At 60.7% G+C, this 24,421-nt stretch overlaps 1 protein-coding gene across 1 annotated transcript in view; it reads left to right on the top strand.

The window, feature by feature from the left end:
• Positions 1-24,196, top strand: part of TP73 (tumor protein p73) — a 74,092-nt gene extending 49,896 nt beyond the window's left edge. Inside the window, exons 4-14 of the mRNA XM_055582469.1 lie at positions 2,949-3,191; positions 16,448-16,634; positions 16,900-17,015; positions 18,381-18,490; positions 18,816-18,958; positions 19,297-19,385; positions 20,167-20,291; positions 20,718-20,869; positions 21,125-21,263; positions 21,631-21,724; positions 23,175-24,196. Coding sequence (XP_055438444.1) covers positions 2,949-3,191; positions 16,448-16,634; positions 16,900-17,015; positions 18,381-18,490; positions 18,816-18,958; positions 19,297-19,385; positions 20,167-20,291; positions 20,718-20,869; positions 21,125-21,263; positions 21,631-21,724; positions 23,175-23,513 — 1,737 coding nt within the window. The 3' untranslated portion in view covers positions 23,514-24,196. The remainder of the gene's footprint in view (positions 1-2,948; positions 3,192-16,447; positions 16,635-16,899; positions 17,016-18,380; positions 18,491-18,815; positions 18,959-19,296; positions 19,386-20,166; positions 20,292-20,717; positions 20,870-21,124; positions 21,264-21,630; positions 21,725-23,174) is intronic.
• The last annotated feature ends 225 nt before the right edge of the window (positions 24,197-24,421 follow it).

Here is a 24,421-nt window from a genome sequence, read left to right as displayed (position 1 = left end):
TGAGGACCCGCAGGGTCCCTTGTTTTGTTTTCAATAACTTTACTGAGTTACATTTTACTTACCACACAGCTCAGCTGTGTTCAGTTCAGTGTTTGCAGGATGCAGTTTGAAGTATGCCGTTCAGTGTTTTTTAAATGTATTCACAAAACAGACTCACAGACATAGAGAACAGACTTAGAGTTCCCAAGTAGGTGGTGGGTAAAGGATGGAAGGATTGAGATTTTGGGGTTAGCAGATGCAAGCTATTACGTATAGAATGGATAAACAACAAGACCCTACTGTGTGGCTGCTGCTGCTAAGTCGCATCAGTCGTGTCTGACTCTGTGCGACCCCGTAGACAGCAGCCCACCAGGCTCTCCCGTCCCTGGAATTCTCCAGGCAAGAACACCGGAGTGGGTTGCCATTTCCTTCTCCAATGCATGAAAGTGAAAAGTGAAAGTGAAGTCGCTCAGTCGTGTCCGACTCTTAGCGACCCCATGGACTGCAGCCTACCAGGCTCCTCCGTCCATGGGATTTTCCAGGCAAGAGTACTGGAGTGGAGTGCCATTGCCTTCTCCCTACTATATGGCACAGGGAACCATATTCAACATCCTGTGATAAACCAGAATGGAAAAAAATACGAAAAAGATGTATAGATGTGTATAACTGAGTCACTTTATTGTACAGCAGAAATTAACACATCAGATATCAACTATACTTCAGTTTAAAAATGCACAGATACGTGGACCCATCACCACAGTCCATTTTAGAACATTTCCATAGTCTCAGAAGGGAACCTGCACCTGAGCCGTCACCCTGCAGCACCCCCAGCCCTGGCCGCCCCCTGCCTGTGTCTCTCTCCCGGGTCTGCCGCCCCTCGACCGTCATGTCAATAGAGAGAAGACATCTGAGGTTTTGTGTCTGCACCTTTGCATGGTGTGTTTCTCCTCTGGGTTGTGGCATCAGTAGCTCATTTCTTTCTGACGGTGGAGGAATAATATTCCATCACACGGACTCTGCAGTTTGTTCATCCACCTGCAAGGTGGGCAGTGGGCACTGGGCCCCCTTCGTCTTACAGGCGAGGCACAGAGGGTAGGAAGGCTGTGGCGGGGGTGGTGCAGCGCTGACCAGGGAAGGAGGCTCAACGGGACAGTGAAGTGGGGTCTGCCCTGCAGGGCTCCCTGTCCCGCTGGTTTACCGGGAGTAGGGAATGGCCCTGGAGGTTCAAACAGAAAAGGGATCCGCTTAAGGGATCTGTCCAATGGCAGTTTCAGCCAGGGCATCATGCCTGTGCCCTGATAGCCTCACCCAGTCTGGCCGTCCCTGATGGGGAGGGCACAGGTGGGCCTGGGGGCTCTGCCTCACTGCCAGACGATCTGCACTGGGTAGCAGTCTGCCACTGGGGCTGGGGCACCCACCTCGGGGAGGCACAGTGGGCAGGAGGATTGGGGAGCAGTGGCTTTGCTAAGAACCAGCCACCTGCTGTCCGTCACCGGTCACCTCCCGGCTCCATCATCACCAGGGCCAGCCGAGCTTCCTCCAGGCTGGGCAGATCTCAGGGGAAGAGTCACCTCTCCAGGCTGGGAGGGGCCCAGGGGAATGCGTGCCTGGGGAGGAATACTAAGCAGGAGGGGACTCTGGGTCATGGAGCCCCAGCCTCCTGAAGTGCAGAGGGGTGCTGAGCATGGGTTGCCCCCCTGGGCGGAGTTTCTCCTGACCATCCATGGGAGGAACCTGCTCTTTTATTTTTCACTATGGAGAAGAGGACAGAGCAGGAGGGCTCCTCTCCCGCTGTCTGGTCCTGCCCCCCTCCTCCCACTGTCCCGTCCTCCCCACCACCTCTGGTCCTCCCCCCCACCCCTAACCCTCGGGGACTCCAGGCTCTCTGCCCGCCAGACGAAAGTCCCCCAGTTCACAGTCCCCAGGTTATCACCTGCTCTCCAGCCTCAGTCTCCTCATCCGCAAGTAGGGGCGGCAACGCCCACCCCAGGTGGTGAGGAGGAACAGCTCCGGAGCGCAGCTGGCACAGAGAAGGAGCAGTTTAGCGTTCGCGGTTAGAGCCGGTCTGGTCCCTGTCGGCTACTGTGTCACCCTCTTAACCACCTCCTGCTTGAAGGCTCCCCCCGATCGGGAGGGGGTCTTCTGTGCCAGCCCTCCTGGGGGGCTCTGCCCTGCCTTGCCCTCAAGGCACTGAAGCATGGGTTGGCACCCCCTCCCTTTGTTGGGGTCTCCCTTAAGCTCCTGGCAGGGACTGATGGTCAGGACCCCCGCAGAGGGTGACCCAGGGGACACGCCCACACGGTGAGGCTGAGTTCCTGTTCCTTCTGTGAGCAGAGGGTGTGGAAGATGCTAGCAGAGGGGACTGCGGGGGTGGGGGTGGGGCGGCATTCAGATGCTGATGGATGGAGGCAGCCTGTAGGGGCCCTTCGAAAGTGACTCTTGGCTCAGCCACCATCCAGCCCCCAGCCCTACAGGGCTGGATCCCCAGAGCCTCTTGGGCAGCCCCTGCATTGGACAGAGCCTGGTGTGTGCCCCCTGCACCCTGGGGCACCCTCTTTCTGCCTGGTTCCCTGGGGCAAGGTCTCCCTGCTTTGAACTGAAGGGGGAAAGGGGTTGGGGTGGCAAGAAATGAGGATGCTGAGCCAGGTGCTGCCCCCAGAGAGAGCAGCCAGGGCATCAGCCCTGGGAGCCACCCCCACAGGCAGCTCCCTCCAGGTGCGCTCAGCAGAGCCCCAGGAGCCCTGGCACCCGGGAGGCTGATGGAGAGAGGAGGGCGAGGTGAATATGTCAGTTTATCCCAACACAAGTAGTGACCTGTCAGGGGTGGGGGGGGGTACCGAGGAAATATTTGGGATGACTGAGCCGCTGGCCCTTTAAGGCTCCTGTAACAGGACACCTCCCCGGACGGGATGGCTTCCACTCTCCAGCCTGACTGTGTGTCTCCCCCTCCCTCCTCCCCTTCCCGCCAGTCCCAGTTCAATTTGCTGAGCAGCACCATGGACCAGATGAGCAGCCGCGCGGCCTCAGCCAGCCCCTACACCCCGGAGCACGCCGCCAGCGTGCCCACCCACTCGCCCTACGCGCAGCCCAGCTCCACCTTCGACACCATGTCACCCGCGCCCGTCATCCCCTCCAACACTGACTACCCTGGCCCCCACCACTTCGAGGTGACCTTCCAGCAGTCGAGCACAGCCAAGTCGGCCACCTGGACGGTGAGTGGCGCCCAGGACGGGGAGGGGGTGACCACATACACCCGTGTCGGCTCAGGGTTCCCCACCTGGCCAGGAGGAGCATCAGGCAGGAGGCGGGTCTCAGGGCTGGGCAGTCTGGGCGTGCCCAGCCCTCGGACGGGCGGCCAGAGTGGGCCAGCCTCCCACAGGGCCGCCCACAGCACCCCAGAGGGGATGGACATGTCCCTCGTCCCCGATGAGGACAGAGGCAGACTGTTCTCATCAAGACTGCCTGGCCAGCATCCCTGAGCTTGGGTGGGGGCTCTGGTTTGAATTCTGTCCTGCGTGGACAGGAGGCTCCTACCTCAGACACCTGAAGCCATCTGAGCTCGGTCCCTGGGTCCACAGAGGCCACCTCCTCCAGGCAGTGCAAGGCTGGCGAGAAGCCTCTGTCGTAGGCATGTTTAGGCATTGCCCACTCCGTCTCTGGGTTGTCATCTCCAAGCGTGGGTGTGAGACAGGAGGTCGAGATGGAGCCCCAAGGCTGCGGACCCCAGGCCCTGCCGCCACGCCCTTGGGCACATCTGCATGTTCCTACCCACCACCATCGAGATTTTGCCAACTTTGAGACCATCCCACACGCCCATGGTTGCTGCTCCCCAGAATTGCTATTGTGAATTGCTATTGCCCTAAGCTCTTTGAGTTTATGTTAACCCTTGAAACTGCCTACAATCCAGAAGGTAGAATCTGTTACTGACCCATTTATAGTCCAGGACTGGGCTTCCCAGGTGGCGCTAGTGGTAAAGAACCCACCTGTCAGTGCAGGAAACCCGAGATGTAAGTTCGATCCCTGGGTTGAGAAGATCCCATGGAGGAGGGCATGGCAACCCACTCCAGTATTCTTGCCTGGAGAATCCCATGGACAGAGAAGCCTGGTGGGCAAAGAGTCAAACTCGACTGAAGCGAATTAGCACGTATGCAGGATAGTCTAGACCGCCTTCTCAGAGTTATGCAGAGGCTGGCGGGGTGGGGTGGGGTGGTTGTGCTGGCATGGGAACCGCACTGTCCCTACTGTTGGCTTAGAGGGAAACAGGCTGCCTGATGTCCTCGCTGGGCCAGAGTAAAGGCTATAGAGATTCCGAGACCCCTGGATACACTAGCAGCTCACCTCTGAGCATTGGGTACACAGGGCATGGGGCAGGAAAGGACGCCCCAAGGACCTGCCAGTCTCCTGCCTGCCCCCAGGAAGGGAAAGTGAGCCTGGCTCTGGTTCATGCTCTGTGGACCCCTGGCAGGTCCTGGCCATGGGGCCACATCACCTTCTCCAGGAACAGCATCTCTGTGCTCACTCATAGCTCCTGGCAAAGGACCCTGGAGCAGAGGAAGCTGGGCTGTGTCCGGGGGCTGGTTCTGGCCCCCATGGGAGTGCTGAGAAGGTGACACTAAGGTTCTGCCACTTTAAGAACTGGTTCCCACTGTCCCCAGTGCCCACTGGCCAGACTGTGGTTTTCCCATACTCTGGGGAACCAGAGATGGGGCGGAGCAAAAGGCAGCCTGCGCGGCCCCCTACAGCCATTTCTGAGTTCTTGCTTGAGCAGTGGGCTCCCCCAGATGCTGACCGATTGCTGAGTCAAGGCTCAGACTGACTCCAGGGCTTGCAGTGGCCAAGGGAGCACCTGGTCCCATTGGTGCCCAGATGGCCTCATCTGCAAATGTTCATTCCTTTGCTCTATTGGTGAAGGAGATAAGGCTTAAATGGGATGGTGCCTGTGCTGCAAGGGGCTTAGTGCTGGCATGTCTTTATTATTTCCTTAGATGATGGGGGTGCCACGGAGCCTGGTCCTCCTGGACAAAGTTGTTTACCCAAAGCTGAACCTGCCAGGGATTCCTTATGGCCCGTGGGGTCCTGCTCCCCACACCCCTGCTGTGAGGTCTGGCCCTCGAGACATCACTGCACTTGCACAGCTCAAGCAACAGGAGGCTCACTACCGCTCTTATTCCAAGTTCCCACTTGCTTCTTAAGCCCTTTCTCTCTCTTCTAAGCAGAAGGATCCCAGTCCCTTCTTCACTGACATTCTGTCATCAGGGCCCAAGTTGCTGGTTCTTAGGAGTCCTGGTGGGCAGCTTGTGGGGGTCCTGGCTCCCTTCCTTTCCACTGTTTGAGGATGCTGGTGGAATTTCTGTCGCATCTTGGGGGCTTGGAGCGCCTGGAATGGTCTGAGCTGGTCCTCGGGGAGGGATGGGAGCTGCCCTTTGATGCCTGGTTGCCTCTACCATCCCCTGCCAGGTGTGTGACCTTAGGGTTGGAGGGGCTCATGACTTGGTCACAGTTGTGCTGGCCCTAAGTGGTCGCATGGGTGGTCTGTCCAGGGGGCAGAGGAAGCCTCACTTGCCCCAGCGGCTCTGCCTCCAACCTCCAGCCCCTCTCACCCCCCAGAGCACAAGCAGTGGATACCTCCCTCCCTCCCTTCCTCCCCGCACCTCCCACCCCGCACCATGGCTCATGGAGCTGAGTGGAGGAAGACGGTGCTCACAGATCCCCCTCTCCGGCCCTTCTCCACGCCAGTGTAGAGATGGGACAAACACTGTAATGAGATTTTTGGCACCTCGGTTCTGGGAGCGGACCCCGTCCCCACAGGCTCTCCTCCTTGCCCAGGGAGGGGGCAGATGGGCGGCCAGCTCCTGGTGAGGATGGAGACTACCGGGCATCCTCCCTGCTCACGGCTGCGGGGCCCTGGCTGTGCAGGCGCTGCCCAGACTTGCCGCTCAGGCTTGCCATCCTGGCCTCCGCTGTGCCACCCGCTGCCCCCTACGCCAGCCTGCTGGTAACTGATAGATAATTCATATTTTTCTCAAGTGCAGTTCCAGATTGACTGCTGCCTTCACTCCTCTCCCTGCTCAGGAAAAACACCCTCACCAGTCCCCACACGGCTGCAGCTGTTAATGGGGTCTTTGGCTTCTGTTTGGCCAATGCCCCCTGCGAGTCCCACAGCCCTGGATGGATCTGCTCTGACCTGTGTGCCTTAGACTTCACGTCTCATACCCACACTGAGGGCTCAGAAGGGCCTGGAGCCCTCAGCTCATAGGATATGTGCACATATGCGTGCATGCTGCACTCAGATATGCACGCACAAACACGAACACATGTGCAGACACGCTCACATAGCACACATATGCAGACATGCACAGATGTGTGAACACACATGCAGACATGCACAGACGTGTGAACACATGTAGACACGCACAGATGTGTGAACACATGCAGACACGCACACATAACACACACATGCACACCACAGCACATGTGTGCACATGCGTGCGTGTAGATACTGTCCGCACATGGGAGCACCTGTGCAGACATGCATACATGTTCTTAAACACGCACACGCATGCCGGCGCCTCCTGGTTGCTGCCCAGGGTTCTGACAGCCCCTCCCCTCCTCCAGGAACCGGGAGCAGTGGGTGGCAGGTAACTGAGCAGCCAGAGGAGGGGCCTGGGCTCTTCCTGAGACTGTGAACAAGGGGCAGGGCCCAGGCCAGGTGGGCGTGTGGCTGGCCAGGGCACTATCACAGGAGGTTCTGTAACCCCCGCCAGTGTTCGCTGCCTGTGAGCATCCCGGCTGGGGCTTGTCCATTTTGGGGGCCTTCTGCGCTTTGGAGAGAGACAGGCATCATGAGAGCTCACGGGTGTGAGTGAGGCTGGCGCCCTTGGGCACTGATGCTCTTTGGGCTGGTAGGTGGGTGGATCCAGGCTGGGGATGGAGGTGCCAGGTTCCCAGTTCCCTGTTCCACATGCTCCCCAGGGCGTGGTGGGTCACCCTCTGTTGACCTCCGGATGGCCACTCCCACCACGGGAGCCCCCCTACATTGTTAGTGTGGGGACAGCTGGTAACAAGAGTCCCAGGGAGCACAGAGCAGCAGCAGCCCCTGTGAGGGCGTCTGGATGCTATAGAGCCCAGCCCGGCCTCCCCCTCTGCTTCCAGGCTGAGCCTGGGAGCCAGGGAAGGGCTGTCCTTGGTGTTCTGGAGGTTTGAGGAGGGGGTTCCAAGGGCAGAAGGGCGACTTGCTGTGGTCAGAGCGCTGGCCCAGCTGGGCGTCTGTGGTCACCTTGGGCAGACTGGGTGGCACTGCTGACGGCCCACAGGGCAGGCTGCTGTGAGGCGAGATGGTGTGGGTACGCGGGAGTGTGAGGGCACAGCTGGCCCCTGGGGGACCTATGGACAGCCCGCCAGCCTGGACAAAGCCCCTCAGTGACCTCCAGCTTCCCTCAGACTCAGTGGGGAATGTGTCCATCTGTCTGTCTTGGGGGTTTAGCTGGCCCACGAAGGCCAAGTGATGCCCCTCCTAGAAGCACACGGTGGGGGACCAGGAAACACAAAGGCACTTCATGGGATTCCTGGGTAGAACAGGGCTGAGTCAACACTAATGGATTTGGGAGAAAACTTTCCAGCCCCTCGGAGGTTTGCAAGCAGGAAAGTAACAGTGGAGGTGTCCCAACATGATCGCGGTATCAATTGCGTTATCCTAAAAGTTTATGGAATGCATAAGTGGAATTAATACCTTTTACTGGCACCAGGAGCAATTATACGTATTTGAAACTGAAGGAAGAGTCCTAACAATGTACACTGTGGAGATGAAACGCGGGTTATTTAGGGGAATCGGGTGCACCACACTCAGGGAGGGTCTTCAGCAAACCTCACCCTGTGTCAAGCTTGGGGGCAGGGCTTCTTGTGGCCGGACTTGGGGCATCAGTGCCTGGCTCGCGGCCCGAGGTAGGGGTCACCTCTTCTCCTTCTGGCCCCTCAAGCAGCCAGGGAGCCCTGCGCCTGGAGGTCACAGAGCTCAGCTTGGGGGCCCCTGAGAGGAGCCCTGAGTCCCTGCTGCTGAGGGGTGCTCCCAGGGCAGCTGCCACCTCCCACCCCAAGGTTCTTGTAGAGGAACCCCTGGGTTTGGGGGTCCATCTCAGAAGTGTGGGGCTGTGGAAGGGACACAATGCGATCCATGTCATTTCTCATCTCCTGGGACTTTTTCTGAGTTGGACACAGCTCTGTGAATTTTGGGGTGACCGGTTTGTGGATCGACAGTGCCCCTGCAGGGTCCCCCTGTGGGCAGGCCCCAACCAGGAGCACCCTGGTACATGCTGTAGGCTCTCAGGGTCTTCCCACTTTACTGATAAGGCTTAGGTGGCCAGGTCCCTGCTCAAGGTCACCCATCAGCACAGGGAGAGAGGGGTTGGAACCCCAGCAGCCTGATCCCTGGCTGCATTACTTAGCTTGTAGGTACAGCCTGTGTACCTCTGTGGGGCACAGCTAAGGAGTAGCCTTCTCCCAGCTCCGAGGGCTGGGTCTGCAGACACCCCCAGGACCCAGGGGGCCAGTGGTAAGGGGAGCTGACCCCTCAGAGGTCCAGGGCCTGCCAATGGCTACGGCAGGAAGCACCCAGGCCCCCAGCAAGCCTGTGATCACTGTCAGTGCGTGAGTGACAGCTGCCCCTGGGCGGGTGGAGTCTGCCTGACCACATTCTCTGTCTGCTTCTTATTGACCGATGAAAACTCCTCAAGAGCATTCTATAATTAGAATGATCGGGTCTGACCAGGCTCAAAAGTAAAAGTAGCCACAGGCCAGGAGAGCCTGGGGGTCAGGGGAGCTGGGCAGGGGACCCGCCCCTCTTCCTCTCTTGCCACACCTCAGCCAGGCCCACCATCCTCAGCTCACTCTCAGGCTCCCTTAGCCCCCTTTCTGGATGGGAAAGTGAGGCCAGAAGGGGAGACCCCACCTCAGTTTCTCCTAGAACTGCTGCTGCAGCAGCAGGGGGCTGAGTGCCCTGGACCTCGGCCATGGGGAACTCGGGATGAAGGTCACAGCTGAGCAGTGAGTGGGGGCTTTGCGTCCAAGCCAAGTGGGTCCCTGTGGTTGGTTGTCAGGGAAATCTGCTTTGGGGTTTTCTCAGATCCCGAACTTGGAAACCAAGCTCAAGTTCATGGATCCCTCAGAATTTCTAGGGCAGGAAAGCCCCCGTGAAAGGTACACAGGGTTGGGTGAAGTAGATGATCAGAGGCTGTTGGGAAAACCACTCAGTGGCCTGGAGGCAGAGTCCTCAGGATCACAGACCTACCAGGGCGAGGCCCCCTTCCTCTGTGGGGTCCTGGTGTTGGGGAGGGGAGTAGCCAGAACCTCTAGCGCCCAGGGAGGATGAGCCCAGGTGGTGCTATGTAACGGGAGCGCCTCATGCTGTGCTGCACGGGACCGGACGTTCAGAAGTAGGCACTCCCTGCCTCGGACCCTTCACTGGCTAGTTACAAGTTCCAGCGAAAACTTCGATTGCAGCCATCTGTACTAAAAGCTGAGAAATGGCCACCCACCGTGCCCAGGGCATGCAGGTCCCGGGGCTTCTCTCCTGCTGGCCGGGAGTGGGGTTTATTTAGTGAAGAAAAGCTCTCACTGCTTCCTGACTGGAGGGTGTGGCTTTAACTGTGGTTCCCCACTGGGGGCTTACCTGTGGCAGCCATGGCAGGAAGGTCAGAGGCAGGAGGGTGCTTCCTTAGGGCTCCTGCTGGGACCAATGTGACAGCCCTCCAGGAGGCCACCTTGAGCATCTGCCACTGCCATAGCCACTGCCCAGCCTCCCCTCCCTGCATCCCCTCAGCCTCCTGCAGCTGGTTCAGCTCTGGCCCTGATGCCCCCAGGCCATCCAGAAGCTGCAGGGAGCTGGGGGAAGGACTGCCCGCACTGCACAGCCCAGTATCCAGAATGGCATGCCCACAGGCAGAGGCTCTGGGACTGTCCTGTGAGTGGAAGCTGGCCTCTGACCCTTGCCTTCACCATGCCGACAAGGCCACGACAACTCAAAAAGGCACAAGGGGGTAGGGTGAGCACAGTGGGGGCCTCCTCCCCCGGCCGTCCCGGGGGCCCTCCCAGCACTGGATCAGAGCTGGGCTAGTACGCAGCCTCCCCATGCTGCCTCATGTCGGGCAGTTCCGAGGCCTGGCCATGGCCCTGCTAGCTGGGTTCTGGCCAGAGCGCTCTCTCCATGAGGCCGGCCTGGGGGATACCCACTGCAGGCAGGGACACTGGACTTCAAAGGAGGCCGGCACAGACAGGCTTGCAAAGTCAGAAGCCAAGTTTGTGGGCAGAGGAACTGAGTTTGGACCCAGCAGAACCAAAGTTTGGTGCTTTGGATGGTGACGCTGTTTGTGCCCTGGGAGTAGGGGGTGGGGGCACGTCCTTCTCCTCCTCGGGGTCCGGGTTGGCCACATGTTGTGTCTGGGTCACTGAACACGGACCAGATGGAGCCCAGGGTCCCCACCCGCCCCTGAGGGTGTCACTGGGGCCACGGGCATGGCCAGCCTCTGGGCAGCTTCCTCTTCCTGGAGGGACCAGAGTGAGCAAGGAGACAACAGGAGCCCCCAAGCACTGTTCACGGGGGAGCTGGTGACTCGACAAGGCCCTTCAGGGTCAGAACTGAGGCTCATCACACAGCATCTCGACAGAAAAGTGGGGGCCGGAGCATCCAGGCCAGCTGCCTCCCCCCAGCTAGCTGCTCCCCAGCAATCCCCACCTGGAGACCCCTCACTGCACCAGGAGGCTGTCTTATGCTCCTTCTGCGGTCGAGGGAGACGCCCCCCTCCCCAGCAGGACAGGGCAGGTCAGGCTCCCGCCTGTTGGTTCCCTTGTCCTGAGAGGCTGGAGCTCAGCCCAGCTGGGATGAAGGGTGTCACAGCTGGTCCTGTGTCCTTGTCCACCTGCCTCTTTGAGCTACGTGATCTTCACGGCCCCAAGTCAAGCCCAGTGGTGACAAGGGATCTGGAGATGGAGCTCAAGGGCCCAAGGCTGCGCCACCCCAGCTTTTGGAAGCAGAGCTCTGCGTTGCTAAAACAGGGTGAGAGGGTGACCTCGAGGGGGAGGTTGTGTGCGAGTGGACCCAGCACAGAGAAGGTGTCAGTAAACGGTGGCCATGCAGGTGGCCCCGGGAGCCCTGTTGAGAGTGTGGGGTAACTGCGCCCATTCACGGGCCTCCTGGCCTCGACACCAGTGGACATGGCCTCCCCAGACCCACCTGGTCTGTCCCCTCCATCTGGCCAGGCTTTGGGTGGGCCCTTGGCTCCTGCCCTGCTGGCCACCCTGCACAGCAGGCCCAGTGCCCACTGGAGCCTCTCTCTTGGGTCAGCTCAGCGCACTCCTGCTTTCCACCTTGCCCCTGATCTTAGCCCAGGACAGAAGCCACTTCCCCTGGCAGCCCACAGCCTTGAGTGGGATAAGGAGTGCTGGTTTGGGGGTGCAGCTGAAGGGGGCACACTCACTGAGGCTGTGGGGGGCCTGCAGCCTTTCTCTCTCTCCGGGGGACAGCTTCTAGAACACAGCCTCCAGGGCCTCCCCAAGATGGTAGTCAGGGTCTCTCAGCACCAGCACAGCCTGTTTCCACCTCCCGGTCCGCTGGGCTCCTGGCAAGGGGAGCCTGGGCCATCCAGGTTCACGGAGGTGTCAGCAGAAACATCTTCCACACCACCCCATCCCAAGCTAGGAGCTGTTGAGGAATCATAGAGGCCTTCTCTGCCGGCCAGGCACCGGCTGCTGCCCTGGGCGTCCCAAGTTCCCTGGATCTTCCAGCTACCAGGCCTGCATCCAGGGTGGAGTGTTGGCCATGGGTTTCCTTGTGTGTGGGTTTCCAGGGAAGACCTTCACTGCCTTCTGAGCGTGGGTGCCCTGAAGCAGGCTGCAGTGATGGTCATAGGTGTCCCCGCATCCCCCAGGCTGGTCACCTCGCTGACGTCTGTCAGAGCTCCCCGTGTCCTCAGTCCCTCTTGGCTGAGTGAAGACGGGATTGTGGGAGTGGATCTGTGCCAGTGAGGGGGGTGGCCAGAAGTAGGGGACACTGTCCCTGTGGTTTGTGTCACCCTGGGAGGCCTCCTCCCCTGGGGGGAGAAAGGAGGCTGAACCGGGGGTTCCTATGAGCTTTGGAAGCTTCCTGGAACCCCACAAGCTTCTTGCCAAGCGCTCTGCTGATCTACTCGGGAGCTTTTCTAGGGTGAGTGAGGGTCTGTGGTCTTGAGGAGGTCCTCAAAGGGTCCGTAGCCCAAGACCAGAGAGAAACGTGGGTGTGAGCACCAGCGCATGCATGCACACACATACAGAAAGCAGATAAAAGTGGTCTATAAAAAAATCATTAAAAAAAATAAAGCCCCCACTGAGGGCCCCGTCTCCCAGAATCTGTTGTAACAGATTCACCCAAGCTGGTTAACGGTATTTGCGGTTTGCAAGACGCTACACGTCCCTGGAAAATGACAGACAAGTTATTATCACCTCTCCACTCTGCTCCTGCCCAAACCTGCCCATGCCGGGCACCCAGCTGCCGGGGAGCGGGCGCGAGGAAATTAACAGCCACCACGCCGCGCCTGCCACCCGCCGCCCTCTCCCTCATCACCCCCGCACCAGCCCTGCCAGGCCTGCGGCTTCCAGCCAGGCCAGGGCCCATCGTGAGCTGGGCGGGGGACGGGGAGGCGTGGATCTGAGGGGAAGAGCTGGAGGGGGCGGGATGGGCACACACCAGCGTTTGGGCGAACCATTTCCTGCAAACACGAAGGAACACACGCATCCCCGAACAGGCAAGTCCTGACGGCTCCGTGTCAACAGCTGAAGATAAATAAGATTTTATCAGCTCGGAATCTGTTGAAACACATCCATCTAGCGGTCCTAGGGAAGGAGAGGCAGGCGGGAGGGAGAGAGGAACTGTCTCCACGTGATCTTTCTTACAGAACCGAGGAGGACCCAGGAGCCCTCCTTCTCCCTGCCCCGTGCCCAGGATGGCCTGAGGCCCCGGAGCTCTGGGAGGAGGGGGAGGAGTTGGAGGAGGGGTGGGGGGCTCCTTCATTCCCTCCAGGCCCCACTCTGCACCCAACCACTGGTTTGCCCCCACCCCTCCGGCCTGCCCCCTCCCGTCCCAGGCTTCCCTCCTGCCTTGCAGGCCAGCGACCACAGGTGTCACCACTGATGCTACCAGGGTGCGGAGACCTCAGGTCTCGCTCCCTGACGCTACCGGACTCTGGCCAGGCTGGACATCTGTGGACCCACCCCCTGCTGGAGTGGGGGCCTGACCTGTGTGTGTGCCCGAAGGCCACAAGAGCAGCCAGTAGGGAGGGCAGCACTGGGTTGGGGGCACCCCTATGGGGAGCGGTGGAGAGCCAGTGACTGGCCTTGCTAGGACCACAGAGGGAAGAGTGTCCTCTGCACCCTCACCGCTGGCCCGTGAGGCACCCCAGGCGGCGGTGTGCTCCCAGCTGAGTCGGCTTTTGGCTTTCACCGGTGCGGTCGGGCTGCTGCTGCCCGGCGGTACCAGGGACAGCTCCCGGCAGCTCCTCCCAGAGGGTGGGGCGTCCTCAGCTCTGGCAGAGGTGGCCAGTGGGGCTGGGGCAGGCAGCCCAGGGGGAAAGGCTGCGTGGGTGGGGCGGGGGTTCTGAAGCCAGGGGATGATCAGGGAGCCTGGGGGCTTGGAGTGGGGGGGGGGGGCAGCAGCTTTGTACCTCCCCAGGCTGCGCCTGGAGCCTGGCTCCACCCTGTTGTCTCCATTCCCTCCTCAGTGGGGCTGCCAGGAATGCCTGGTCTTGGTAGACCTTACCCATCTGTGGGAGCACAAGTCAGAGGGCGAATGGGACTCCCGGAGGGGGACCTGCACAGCTGACGGTCACACCACAGAAAGGTCTGTCCAGTGGTTAAGGCGTCCCAGCTGTCCAGCCCAGAGCTGAAACTGGGACACAGTGGCCAGACCTCAGGCAGTCTCCCCTTGCAGACCACCCCCAGTAGTCCAGGCCAACTCTCTGCAGTCCTCCGCATGCCCCTCCCAGTCCTGGGTCACCTTATTCCCTGAGCCTTCCGAAGGCAGGTGGGTCGCCTGCAGGGGAGGAAGCCCCCTCTGGGATCCAACAGCCACAGCAGGAGGCCATGAGGCTGCGTGGCCTTTGGGCATGAGCCGTGAGCCTCAGCTAAGTCTAGAGTTTTCTGGGGGTGGAGGGCCTCTCGGTTCATTTCCTTAGTGAGCCAGGAGCTGGGCAAACACTAGGCATTCAACAAAGGCTCGCCGAGTGGATGGCTCCCGGCGTCCCAGCTTCTTACTCCATTACTGCTTGTATTCAGGTCCCTGCAATCCAACTGAGGCCTCCCATTCCCTGTGGGGCCCTCCTCCACCAGGAAGACCCCCTGGGTAGCCCTCTGGAGCTCCTCCATGATGACCAGGTAGTTTCATCCCGAGACTAAGCGCACACTTGTCTCACGTCAGGGACGGACACTGAAGCCTTGTATGTGGGTGGACAAGAGAGCTGGGCCCTCGGCTGGCACCTGGAGTTTGCTTTGGGCTGGGCTAGTGCTGCCTGGGCACAGATCTCGAGACAGGGCACTCAGCTGATCTCCCAAACTGGTGAAGAGGCAGCATTTATCCTGATGGGGACACAGGAGGTCACCTCCCTGGGATGCAAGCTGCCCCCTGCCTTGTGGCCTCTGAGCCTGCTGTCTAGCAGCTGAGGGCCCACCTGCATCCATAGCGGGTGTGCCTGCCTGCAGCAGTGGGGTTGCGGCACAAGTGGACAGAGCACCTGGGAGGGGACAAGCCCTGTGGGCATCCGATCCCTTCCGTGACAGGGGTACAAGGGTGCTCATCCTGCAACCAACGCTGAGGGAGTTGGGCAGGGTCCCCATCCCCCAGGATGCCACTAGGGAGACCCTCCCACTTGTTCCCCAAGCCCCCCAGACCCACTGCAGGGACAGGGCAGCGTTTCTGGCTGGGTTTCAGTTCATCAGAGGAAGGACAGCTGTGCTGCTCAGGGCCGAGGGTGCTGAGGGGCAGGGACCCCTTCCCCCTGGGCTCAGGGTGAGCTCCATCTCCCTTGCTCTTCCTGGACTTGGAGTGGCTGAGGTTAGGGGGCCCTGAGGGTCCATTGTGTCCCTTGGTGGCCAGAGAGGCAGTGCAAGTGGCCAGGGTGGCCTTCATCTATGGGTCATGGTGTCAGGCACCAGCTTCCTTGGCAAAGGTGGGCTCAGACCTGCTCATCCTCTGGACTGCAGCAGCCCTGTCTCCAGCCTGACCCCACACACCATGGTGTGGTGTGCTGGGGGCTTCCCAGAGTCTTCTGGCTGGGATAACTCCAAGTCCCCCGGGCTTGTGGGGGGACCCAGGGATGTGGCATGGGGACAGGAAGCATCCTGTGACTCTAAGAGCTTGATGTTCCCCACTGTCCCTGTGGATGGATAGGGCCATGAGGAGCCCCTGATGGGCCCCCAGGAGCCAGTCACTGGAGAACAGCCAGCTTAGAAATGAGTGGACACCCCTGTTTCCAAGGGGCCCTTCCATCAAGGTCACTTTGGACTCATGAGATCCAGCCTGGGTCCTCAGGTGGGCCACCTGGACCCCTGGGCACTGGCCCTGGGGGTCCCTGCAGGTGGTGTGGGCATCATCCCATCCTCCCTGGGTCAGGGGCTTCTGTTAGGCATCCTGGGGCTCCGTGGTCAAAGCCCCCCACTTGCAGTGGCCAGAACCCAACTGCAGGGCTGGCCCCTCCGAGGATGGTCCGGGGAGTCCCTGTGCCTGCCTCCTCTGCACAAATGCCAGAAGACCTGACTCCAGACTTTTAAACCCGACACAGGATGCTGCACCTCACCCCTCAAACCACTACGGCCTGGAGGCTTAAGGTCCACAGGCTTGAGGCACCAGACCTGGCTCCCAGCCCCGCTCTCCAGCAGCTCCTTCTCACTTTCCTGTCCTTCACTATCTCCCAGAGTTTGTTCAAACTCACGTCCATTGAGTCGGTGATGCTATCTAACCACCTCATCCTCCGCCACCTCCTTCTCCTTTTGCCTTCAATCTTTCCCAGCATCAGGGTCTTTTCCAGTGAGTCATCTCTTCACATCAGGTGGCCAAATTATTGGAGCTTCAGCTTCAGCATTAGTCCTTCCAATGAACATTCAGAGTTGATTTCCTTTAGGATTGACTGGTTTGATCCTGCAGTCCAAGGGACTCTCGAGAGTCTTTTCCAGCACCACAATTTGAAAGCATCAATTCTTCAGCACTCAGCCTTCTTTATGGTCCAATTCTCATCCTCCTTCTCCAACTAGTGAGATCCAGGCAGAAAGCGCCTCCTCCCGGCAGCACAGGGCACTCGGCACCTGCTGAGTGGGGCTGGGGAGAAGCTGGGAGGGAAAGATAGCCAGAAGTGTCCAGCGAGGGCAGTCATCCCAGGGCGTGGGGCGGGGAGTCCTGGCGGGGCGCAGCAGGAGGAGGTGTGACCAGCCTCACCGCGACCCCCATCCCCTGCAGTACTCCCCGCTGCTGAAGAAGCTCTACTGCCAAATCGCCAAGACGTGCCCCATCCAGATCAAGGTGTCCGCTCCGCCGCCCCCAGGCACCGCCATCCGCGCCATGCCCGTCTATAAGAAGGCGGAGCACGTGACCGAGGTTGTGAAGCGCTGCCCCAACCACGAGCTCGGGCGGGACTTCAATGAAGGTGAGTGTCCCCGCCCTCTCCTCTGCCCCTCTGCACCCTGGAGGGAAGGGGAGGGCTGGCCCGGCCTCCTACCTGGAGGCAGCAGGTCCAATGGGAGGGCGCGTGGAGCAGGGTAGGGCTGTTGAGTCAGATGCCCCGGGCATCTGTGAGAGCTGCCTGCCGCCTGCGTCCCCCTGGGAGGCCCCGAGGCAGCTACGTTGTGCTCGGCAAACGGGTGCAGCCCCTGGCTGGCACGGTCTCTGAAGCGGCTCACTTCTCTCGGCAGGACAGTCCGCTCCCGCCAGCCACCTCATCCGCGTGGAGGGCAACAACCTCTCGCAGTACGTCGACGACCCAGTCACCGGCCGGCAGAGCGTCATGGTGCCCTATGAGCCCCCGCAGGTAAGGAGCCAGGCAGGGGCGGGGCACAGGCCCCGCAAGTCACTTCCCTAGTGTCCAGAGTTAAGTCCAGCTGTGGGGCTCCTCCCTCGTCTTCTCATCTGTCTGTCCATCAGTCCCTCCTAGCCTGACCCCCGGCTTGGGGGCAGCCCCTCCAGCCTTCTCTGGGCATCTGCACCCCCAGCTCTACAGCATGGGGTGGGCCCGGCGACCCCTGAGCCTCAACCCAGCCCTTCGTCCCCCTTCCTGGTTCTGGGCTCTGGGGAGGGAGGGACTCAGGTCAGGGGGAGTCAGCCGGGTGGAATGGGTTGTGGGGGGGGGGGCCCGAGGAGAAGAGGACAGACCTGCAGTCGGCAGCATGGCACTACTTCACCCCAACCCTGGATCCGAGACCCCTCCCCCAGTGCTGTAGCCAGTCCTCTAGGCATTCCCACTCCAGGCCTCATTCCTGCACCTAGTTCCCCAGAAGCCCCCGTGCTTCCCTACGGAACAGCCCTTATGTCAGTGGGACCAGGGCCCTGGGAGGGGTTTCCACCCCGGCTTCCCTCCCCCAGCCCTCAGCCTCCAGCCAGGCTATCACCTCTAGGACTGGCCAGGAAAGCAGGTCTCTCCCGCCCCCTGGTGGCGGCCACGTGCTAGGAGTTCTGTGAAAGGCCAGGTTTCCTAAGCCATCCTCCAGACCCAGGGAGACCGCGACAACTGCACATTTTGTGGTCCTAGGATGCCCCCGGGGTCACGAGTCCTAGGTCCATAAACTTCCAGGAACCAGTGTATGTGGAGCCCACTCGGACAGCTCTGGTCCCTCCCTCCGCCAGAGCAGTGCCCAGAAGAGCCCACACTGCAAAACACACACCTGTGCCCACAGGGGCCTGTGCTCATACCCAGCTGCCAGGGCAACCTACATCACACAAGTGGATGCATGCATGGGGAATGGATGGATGTGTGGATGGATACACGCCTGGGTGCACGGATGATGGACAGATGGGTGGATGGATGGAAGGATGGGTGGATGAAGGTAGATGGATGATGGATGGATAGGGGCTGAGGGATGGATAGATAGATGTATGGATGGATACATGCATGGATGATAGACAGATGGTGAATAGATAAATAGATGGATGATGAATGATCCATAGGAGGATAGGTGGATGGAAGTAGATGGATAGATGGATGGTGAATGGTGGAAAGATGGGTGGATGGAGGCAGATGGATGGTGAATGCGTGGATAGATGGCAGAGGACCAGAGGGCCCAGCAGCCTCTTGCCCACCGGAGATGTGAGGGATGGGTGCTTGGAAGCGCAGGAGCCCCACACCTGTGGGTTGAGGCCACCTGCGGACACCACAGCCTCCCCGCCTCCCTGTGTGCAGGTGGGGACAGAGTTCACCACCATCCTGTACAACTTCATGTGCAACAGCAGCTGTGTTGGGGGCATGAACCGGCGGCCCATCCTCATCATCATCACCCTGGAGACGCGGGAGTGAGTCCGCTGGAGGTGGGAGTAGCGGGGTGGGAGGGCAGGGATTTGGGCCAGTGCTGCTGGGGGTCTTGCTGGGGAGACAGCCATGACCTAGGAGGGGTGCTGGCCCTGGAGGCAACTTTGGGGAGGGCCCCTGCAGGCCATGTGCTGGGAGGGGCTGCGGGGGCAGGCACCACCCTGGGAGGGAGGCAGGAGACCTGGTGTCCTGGAGCAGCTGTGCTCTCAGCCCTGAGCCCTGGGCCCATCAAGGCCAGTCCTGTGGGGTTCGAGGAGGGTGGGGAAGGTGGGCCCCTAGAGCTCATGGCTCTGGCTGTGCCCTGGACAGCGGACAGGTGCTGGGCCGCCGGTCCTTTGAGGGCCGCATCTGTGCCTGTCCTGGCCGGGACCGCAAAGCAGATGAAGACCACTACCGTGAGCAGCAGGCCCTCAACGAGAGTGCTGCCAAGAGCGGGGCTGCCAGCAAGCGCGGTGAGCGGGGCGGGGGCAAGGGCGGAGGGCAACTCTGGACTGTCAGAGCCAGGCCACCCTCGGGATGAGCTGGACCGGTCCGGAGACTTTCAGGAAGCATGCAAGCCTGTGTCCAGGGGACAGAGTGAGCCCCGCCCATGTGGCTGCCCCCCAGTCCACTCTGTCCAGCATGGGTGGCCGCTCCAGTTTGTTCATCCAAGTGGGTGACTGGTCTCCGGGCCTGTCCACGAGGGACACCTCAGGGAGGGTGGTGGGGTGGGGTGAGGGGGTTAGCTTGGCTCACCTGCGTGTGCCCCGCCTCCTCCCTGCCTGCTCACAAAGCCCCCAACCCCTGTCAGCCTTCAAGCAGAGCCCCCCTACCATTCCTGCCCTGGGCACCAACGTGAAGAAGAGGCGGCATGGTGACGATGACGTGTACTACATTCACGTGAGTCCCACGGCTGCGGGGCCCAGGCTGGGGCACGGCGGTGCTAGGGGGAGACCCAGGGACCCGGGGGTGGCAGGTGCCATTCAGCATGCCCTGACAGCTGAGACCCCAAGCTCTGTGGATCCCAGAAAGGAGAACCAGAGCCCAGAGAGCTGGACTAGCCACAAGGGGAGCAGGTCCACTGATGGAGCTCCCAGAGCAGGAGGGCTCGTTACAGATACAGTGGTACAGTGTGCAGGGCAATGCAGTCCTCCACCCAAGGGAGCATGTGGGAGGAATCCCACAGCCTGGTGGGCCCCAGTGCATCACCGAGCCGGGAGTATAGGTTGCCCTGTGATGCGGCCACCCCGGCTCAGATAAACCCCCACCTGCTTTGCTAGGACTGGTCTTTATGACATGAGCTTGTTGTTTGTCCTTCAAGGACTTGTCTTGAGTCCTTCAAGAATGAGTTCCTTGTTCTAGAAGCCCCATGTTTGTCCAGGCCCCCCCCAACCCCAGTACTCCAGGTCTGCAGAGCTCTGAAAAGAGGGAGGGGGCAGTGTGGCAAAGACTCAGGGGTAGTAAGGGGTGAGTGTGGTTTGCATGGACAGGAGCCAGCCCACCAGCTTCACTCAGACCTACTTCTGGAGAGGAGAGCAGGACCAGGGGACCCCATGGCTGCAGGGGCTGGGGAGCCCTGAGAAAGAAAAAGCACTCCCCTGCGCCAGGAGGTGGGGGGTTCTGGGGCCAGGTGGTGTCTACATATCCTGGGCAGGCAGAGGGTCCACTTGTCTGTGCTCAGGTGCGGGGCCGGGAGAACTTTGAGATCCTGATGAAGGTCAAGGAGAGCCTGGAGCTGATGGAGCTGGTGCCCCAGCAGCTGGTGGACTCCTACCGGCAGCAGCAGCAGCAGCTCCTGCAGAGGCCGTGAGTGCAGCCCCTCCACCTCCGCCCCCAACCCCAGTCCTCCCGGTCTTACCCACCTGTCTGATGTGGGGAAAGATGGGGCTGGATGACCCAGTAGGAAAAACACAGCAGCACCAGGCAGTACCCCTCCTCCAGGAAGGCTCCCTGAACTGCAGCATCTCAGCCTGAGATCTCAGAAGTCTGCTGAGTGGAGGCCAGGAAGGGGTGGTCGGGGTGACAGTGACCCACCAAGAACAGGTCTGGTTCCAGGGTCAAGAATGGCGCCCCTCTGGCTCCTACCCATTGCCCAGGTCCTGCCTTTGAGTGAGTGTGGCCACTGTCAGGCAGGGAGGCTGGGCTGGAAGTGGGTACTCTGACCCCAGTGTAGGCGGGGTCTCCAGGCCCCTGCAGCAGGGGGCTTCACTCAGAGTTGCTGTCCCTTCTGAGCAGGAGCCACCTTCAGCCTCCATCCTATGGGCCTGTCCTCTCGCCCATGAGCAAAGCGCATGGGGCCGTCAACAAGCTGCCCTCAGTCAACCAGCTGGTGGGCCAGCCTCCCCCGCATGGCTCAGCGGCTGGGCCCAACCTGGGACCCATGGGTGAGTGGCTCGGACAGGGTGGCTGGGGTGGGGAGTGGGGGAGCCTGGCTCCAGACCCTCCTGCCCAGCTCAGGACCAGTCGGGGCTCTTGATGGCTGGACCCTCCAGCAGTTCTGGCCGGAGAGCAGGAGGCATGGTCCCCTCTGTCCACTCCAGGTCTTAGTGGGGGCTGAGCCTTACAAGCCTCCTTCACACAGCCTGGGACACCTGGCCTGGCCTGCCTGCCTCTGACTGTCCCACCTGCTTTCTGCCCAGGCCCCGGGATACTCAACAACCATGGTCACACCCTGCCGGCCAACGGGGAGATGAATGGTGGCCCCAGCTCCCAGTCCATGGTCTCGGGGTCCCACTGTACCCCGCCACCCTCCTACCATGCTGACTCCAGCCTGCTCAGGTACGTGGGCTGCTGCTGGGTGCTGCCATGAACCCAGTAACCTCAGCCCTGGTGGCTCCCGGCCGCCTGGCCCCAAGCCCAAGGTAGGGCTCTGTGCCTGCTGCCCCTTGCAGCTGGTGCCGTCCCTGCTCCACTGTCTGGAGAGCAGATAGAGGGAGGGGGATAGTGAGCCTCCAGCAGGTGCTCGGAAGGCGGACACAGAAAGCCAGGGGCTCCCTGGAGGCTGCACCCAGGTGAGCGTGGGCCGGAAGCTGTGGCCACATTGGGCCGGGTGGGGAGACCTGGGGGTGGCTGGTTCCCACTCAGACAGGCCATACAGCCAGGTTTTTACAAGTTAACGCTGCTCTGTTTCCCCAATTCTCTGCAGTTTTCTAACGGGATTGGGGTGTCCAAACTGCATCGAGTATTTCACCTCCCAGGGCTTACAGAATATTTACCACCTGCAGAACCTGACGATAGAGGTAACTGCCTGCTGGGGCAGGCATGGAGAACCCACCCCCAGACCAGCCTGGGCCCTGTCTGCAGGCCAGAGAACTTTCTCCCCTTGCGGTGCAGTCCCTCCATTTCCCGTCTTCCCGTGTAAGGGGGGCTGGGGAGTTTGGAAAACCCTTCTTCCTGCAAGTAGCCAAGTCTACTTGCTTACACCCAGCATCACGTGGCTGGACAGGACTTGCCCCGAGTCGCTCATCTGGACTTGAGTCTCTATCCTGTGGCCTTTGATCTGGGGGGCGGGCTGTCTCCAAGTCATGATGAATTCCAGAAGGGGAAGTCCAGAAGGGACCTGGTGCTGGTTTAGCTCAGCACTGTTTACACGGTGGGGGGTGGGGGAGGACTGAGGCCCAAACTGCTTGCCATGCACCCACAGCAACTGAATGTCCAGTCCAGGGTGTGCAGGGCTAGAAGTGCCCCACCCTTGGCATCCTGACCCCTGACCCACAGCCAGGGCTGGTCTTTGGGTTAAACCAGAGTCCCAGCAACAAGCACTCATAGGGCTTCCCAGGTGACTCTAGTGGTAAGGAATCCATCTGCCAATGCAGGAGATGTAAGAGACACGGGGTCAGTTCCCGGGTCAGGAAGATCCCCTGGAGGAGGGAATGGCAACCCACTCCAGTATTCTTGCCTGGAGAATCCCATGGACAGAGGAGCCTGGAGGGCTACGGTCCATGGGGTCGCAAAGAGTCAGACACGACTGAAGCGACAGCACAGTGTACAGCCTGGAGACGTCTTGAGTGTAATGACTGTTGGCTGGAGGCCGGGAGACACAGCTGTCGGCCGGCTGGATCCCAGGGCTCCAACTCAGTGGCCTGGAGCCTCCGTTGGACCTGCTCCACAGTCGACCCTGGGACAGAGGCCTCCTCCCCAGCCAAGGGATGCGGATTTGCCAGAGGGAGCGGGGCCAGTGGCTCAGAGGGCAGCCTTGTCCTCTGTCCACTACCCTCTCTGACCTGTCTCTGGCGGCCCCACTGGACTAGCTCAGGGCCTGTTAACCCTGCCTCACCAGTTGATGCGTTGCTTGGTGGGGTGGGGGTGGGGTGACAGGAACCTGAGGCTTTGCTTTGTCCTGAAGTGGGGGACCCGGCCCTGAGGCTGGGAGGCAGGGGTCCTCCAGCACCCAGTGTCGGGGGGCTCCATCTGTTACTCTGACTGTGATCAGAGTAACCAGGCCCTACTCAGCCCGCATGACCTCAGTGCCCCACTCCCACCCATGTCATTTCTTGTCTCTCCTGTCCTGTCGAGGGCAGAATTGGGTGTGGCCAGACCACCAGGCACAGGGGCATCCAGCACTGTCTACTTCTGTGCCCGCCCCCCGCCGTGAGGGCTCCTCCCCTCCCTCCTGGTCCCCCAGTGGCTGTGCAGGGCAGGTGATGTCCCTGGTAGGGGGAGGGCGGAGCCTGACAGCTGCTCCTGCAGGACCTGGGGGCCCTGAAGATCCCCGACCAGTACCGCATGACCATCTGGAGGGGCCTCCAGGACCTGAAGCAGAGCCACGACTACAGCGCCCAGCAGCTGATCCGTTCCAGCAGCAACGCGGCCACCATCGCCATCGGGGGCTCCGGGGAACTTCAGCGCCAGCGGGTCATGGAGGCCGTGCACTTCCGCGTGCGCCACACCATCACCATCCCCAACCGCGGGGGCCCCGCCGGGGGCGCGGGGCCCGACGAGTGGGCCGATTTCGGCTTCGATCTCCCGGACTGTAAGTCCCGCAAACAGTCCATCAAAGAGGAGTTCACGGAGAGCGAGGCCAACTGAGTGGGGAGGACACGGCTGGACCCCCTGCCCCCGTGCTACCTACGCTGAGAGCGGAGAGGGCGGAGTCTCGGCGAAGAGGGCGGAGTCTCCGGGCTGGCGGCCCAGGAAGCCTCGCTGGATGGCTGCTTCCTCCCAGTCACCAACTGGCCTGGGAAGCAGGATCCCTGGGCTGCGCCGGTGAAGTGGGGAGGACCCCAGAGCTGTATTGAGGTTGCGCATCCAGGGTCCGTCCTCTGGGGGGCTCACCTTCCCTGCCTCTCCTTCCTGGGGGGCTCAGCTGACAACTGCCAAAAAGTGTTTTTCAATGTCTCTGGCTCTGGGTAGGGATGAGGGGCTCGGTGCTTGTCCCTAACACGTTTGTTCTCCAGTCCGGTCTCCAGATTACATCTCTGCCCGAGGCTGGTCCCTCTGCTGGTCTTGAGGGTCGGTCTGCCCCTTGCACCCTTGTCCACTGGTGTAAAGCCCACTGCAGCCACTTCCCATTTCCTGCTCCAAACAAAATCCCAAGTTTCACTGGAATTAGGAAGACTGGTCCCTCCTGGGAGGCAAGGAAACTTCTGGTGGATGGCCTGCAGCCAGGCCCCATGCCAACACCTCTGGCCACAGTGCCCTTCCTACAGTGGCCCCCTGAGCACGGACACAGGTTCCTCAGACCCCTGGGAATTGTGAACATTTGATAAAATGATGCCCTTTTTCTACATGTGGGTGAGCCTTTTCTTTTTTTTTAACTTTCGTCTGAATGTGTTTGTAAACAAAATGGGCTAAGAAAGGGGCCAGTTGGGTGGAATCCACAGCAGGGAGGGGTCAGTCACTTGCTCCCCCATTCCGGGATGGGAGAACAGAGCCAGCTGCAGCCGCAGCCCCACTCTGCTCCTTGGGAAGCTGTGTTCTGTGTGGGAGGGGCCCTC

This window comes from Bubalus kerabau, chromosome 5 (genome assembly GCF_029407905.1).
Source record: "Bubalus kerabau isolate K-KA32 ecotype Philippines breed swamp buffalo chromosome 5, PCC_UOA_SB_1v2, whole genome shotgun sequence".
NCBI lineage: Eukaryota > Metazoa > Chordata > Mammalia > Artiodactyla > Bovidae > Bubalus > Bubalus kerabau.
The sequence above is the reverse complement of the archived record's forward strand: the minus strand, read 5'-3'. Positions and strand labels throughout refer to the sequence as shown.